Source organism: Haliaeetus leucocephalus, unplaced genomic scaffold (genome assembly GCF_000737465.1).
Source record: "Haliaeetus leucocephalus isolate CR32 unplaced genomic scaffold, Haliaeetus_leucocephalus-4.0 Scaffold0, whole genome shotgun sequence".
Taxonomy (NCBI): Eukaryota; Metazoa; Chordata; class Aves; order Accipitriformes; family Accipitridae; genus Haliaeetus; species Haliaeetus leucocephalus.
The window spans coordinates 1,971,845-1,974,791 of NW_010972436.1; the positions used below are offsets into that span (position 1 = coordinate 1,971,845).

General features: G+C 64.0%; 1 protein-coding gene across 1 annotated transcript in view; it reads left to right on the forward strand.

Moving 5' to 3' along the window:
• The window catches only part of LOC104828617 (extracellular serine/threonine protein kinase FAM20C-like), a 5,177-nt gene extending 3,746 nt beyond the window's left edge, over positions 1-1,431 (forward strand). The window contains exons 7-10 of the mRNA XM_010562393.1: positions 24-133; positions 833-914; positions 1,051-1,110; positions 1,197-1,431. Of these exons, the coding sequence (XP_010560695.1) occupies positions 24-133; positions 833-914; positions 1,051-1,110; positions 1,197-1,431 (487 nt within the window). The remainder of the gene's footprint in view (positions 1-23; positions 134-832; positions 915-1,050; positions 1,111-1,196) is intronic.
• The last annotated feature ends 1,516 nt before the right edge of the window (positions 1,432-2,947 follow it).

The following is a 2,947-nucleotide window of genomic DNA, read 5'->3' on the forward strand; positions in this document are numbered from 1 at the left end:
CCAACCCCGACCTCTGCTCGCAGGTGGGAGCTGAACCCCAACTACTGCGCTCAGGTGCGAGAGACGCCGCCTTACGACAGGGGCCATCGCCTCCTCGACCTCATCGACATGGCGGTCCTCGATTTCCTCATGGGTGAGCCCCACCGTGCTGGCGCTGGGGGCCGCGGGGGGGTCCCTCAGGACTGGGAAACCCAAACGACTCCGTGTCCCGCGGTACGGCGCCCTGCCAGGTTTGTTGGCCAAACCATTGCTCGAGCTGCAGAGAGCTGAGCTCTTACCCAAAAACGAGAGCAAAGGGCAGTGCCGTTAGGGCGCATCCCAGGCAGAAGCCGAAGGACGAGAGATGCCAGGGAGGAGATCCCAGCTGAACACCCCGGGCACGGGAAGCGCTTGCCGGCAAGCTCCCATGTGCAGCTCCTGGGGAGCTGGGGCCGGCGGTGATGCTCCCCAGGACCCACGCCACTTCTCCCGTCCCTGGGGCTGCTCCTTCCTCCCCGCGCTGTCCGTTCCCCCCCCGCCATCATATCTGACTTGGAGAGCTTCCCATCTCCTCGTCCCCGGCCGCCCAGCCGTGCCTTTGCCATTACTTCTGCTCCACTTGCCGCTGTTGTCCCTCCACGGGGCTGCCGGGATGAGAAGGGGCCTGGAGGCCCCAGGGGCTCCGCTCGGGTCCCCCCCACCACAGCCATGGCCACCAAATGGGCACCTTACAGGTGGTCCCAGCCCTTTTCCCCAGCTTCTGGGTTTTGGTCTCGCACTGGGAGGGTGCTCCGTGTCCCTGCTCCCACCTCCCGACCCACCGCCCGATGGCAAATTTATTGCCCTGCCGCAGGCAACATGGACCGGCACCACTACGAGACCTTCGAGAAATTTGGGAACAACACTTTCCTGCTCCACCTGGACAACGGCCGCGGGTAAAGCAGGGTGGGTGCGGGGGGAAGCGATCCCAGCAAAGGGGCGAGGGGGAGACCACGGGTCTTGTCAAAACGTGCCCCACGTGGGGCGATACCACCCCAACACCCACCGGCGGGCTTCTCCCCCCCCCCTCAGTTTCGGCACGCACTCGCGCGATGAACCGTCCATCCTGGCCCCGCTCTGGCAATGCTGCAGGTAAGGGCTTCCCATCGCCTGTCCCGGAGCTGCCATCCGGCGAGAGGCTCCCCGCGTTGAGACCTCTCCTTCCTCATCTTCCACAGCATCAAGAAGTCGACCTACTTGCGGCTACAGCTGCTGGCCACCCAACCCTACCGCCTGAGCGACCTGCTGCGGGAGGCGTTGGCCACCGACCCCCTGGCACCCATCCTGACCGAGCCCCACCTGCGGGCGCTGGACCGTCGCCTGGGGAAGGTGCTGGCGACGGTGGGACGCTGCCTGGCCGGGGCGGCTCGCCGGGATGAGGTGGTGGTGGATGATGTGGGGTCGTGGGTGTGATATGGGTGGGGGGGCTCGGTACCCTACTGGGCTGGGGTGTTTTGGCGCGCTGCCGAGGGCGATATGGGGACCGGCGTGCAGTTCGGACTCTGCGTGGCGTCGGCTTTCGGTGGCGCAATGGACTGGGAAAGCGGGATGTAAGGATAGCCGGGACTGGGGAGGGTATTTAAATAAAATGTTGGCCTAGTGGAGAACACACAAGCTGGGATCTCCCCCACCAGCGCGGTTTTCCCAGCCCCAGCCTGTCCTTGCGTGCCTGGACACGTCGCTTCAGCCCTCCAAAGCCTTTTAGGAAAGGGTACGGATTTTTCCTGCCTTTCCCTGGCAAGGCCTGCCAAACTTGAGCGGCTGGCGAGCTCCTTGTGCTTCTCTCCCCCCCTCCCGCCTGGCAATGCCCTGGTGACCCCCAAAAAGAGAGCTGAGGCTCCCCACTGCCCATATGGGGAAACTGAGGCACCCAACCGCTTGCCGCTTATCCCTGCCCTGCTCTTCCCACTCCCACCCAAAAACCCCCACGGCTCCGGAGTTGCCGCCTCCATCGCAACACCGGGGATGCAGCGAGGCGGGGGGGGGGGCCAACCCCATTTTTCCCCCCCCTCCCCAGCATCCCCCCCAAATCCCCTGGGGAACCGCCGCCAGCTCCCTCCTCACCCAAAAAAGTGGCTCTTCAGAGGGGACGGATTGACCCGGGGCCGTGCACCCTATTTAGTGCCCGGTAGCTCAGCACCCAGCTTATCCCCTGAGCCCCCCCGGGGGGGTTAATCCACGGCAGAGGTTACGTGGCACAGGGTTGGCATCGGGGCGGTCAGAGATAAAGGTGCCACGGGGGGGAGGAGAGCTGGCCTCTGTCCCGGCCGGTCATCCATGGGGCGATGGGAAGCCGAAGGAAAGGGTTGGAAAAAAGGGCGGCTGGCACAGTAGGAGATGGAGCTGCCCTGGGAAAGCCGGGCGGAGATTGAGGCCGGAACAAAAAATGGGCTCAAAAGGGAGGGGGAAAAAAAAAAAAAAAGAGACAAAGAGGATCTGTCCGTGTTACACAACGGGGCCGGGGACTCTGAATCGGGGTTTGTTGCGGTGTGACCCCCCCGTGGTCCCCCCCCGACACCGGCAGCACGTCCTCAAACCCCGGCATGGGGAAGAAAAGGTTTTGGGGCTGTTTTGCAACAGGTTATTCCCCTTCTGTTGACTTCATATTTTTTAACCTTTTCTATAAATGCCTTTTTACCGCCATACCCAAAACCGGCAGAGCCGTTCCCACCCCATGTCCCACAAATGTGGCCCCCCCCCAACCGTGTCCAGACACAGGCGGCCGGTTCCCTCCCCCCCCCATCACCGACCCCCCCGGCAAATCTTTTTCCGAGGCGTCGTCGGATTTAGTAACCGGAGCGTGGGAGGGCGGCTGTTTTCTCAACTCCGCGGCCGGTTTGCACAACGTCCCGGCCGTGCCCGTTGCCCGCTCGAGGTCCCACGGGAGCAGCCGGGTTTGGCTCGCGCTCCGCCGCCAAACCGGCCCGGC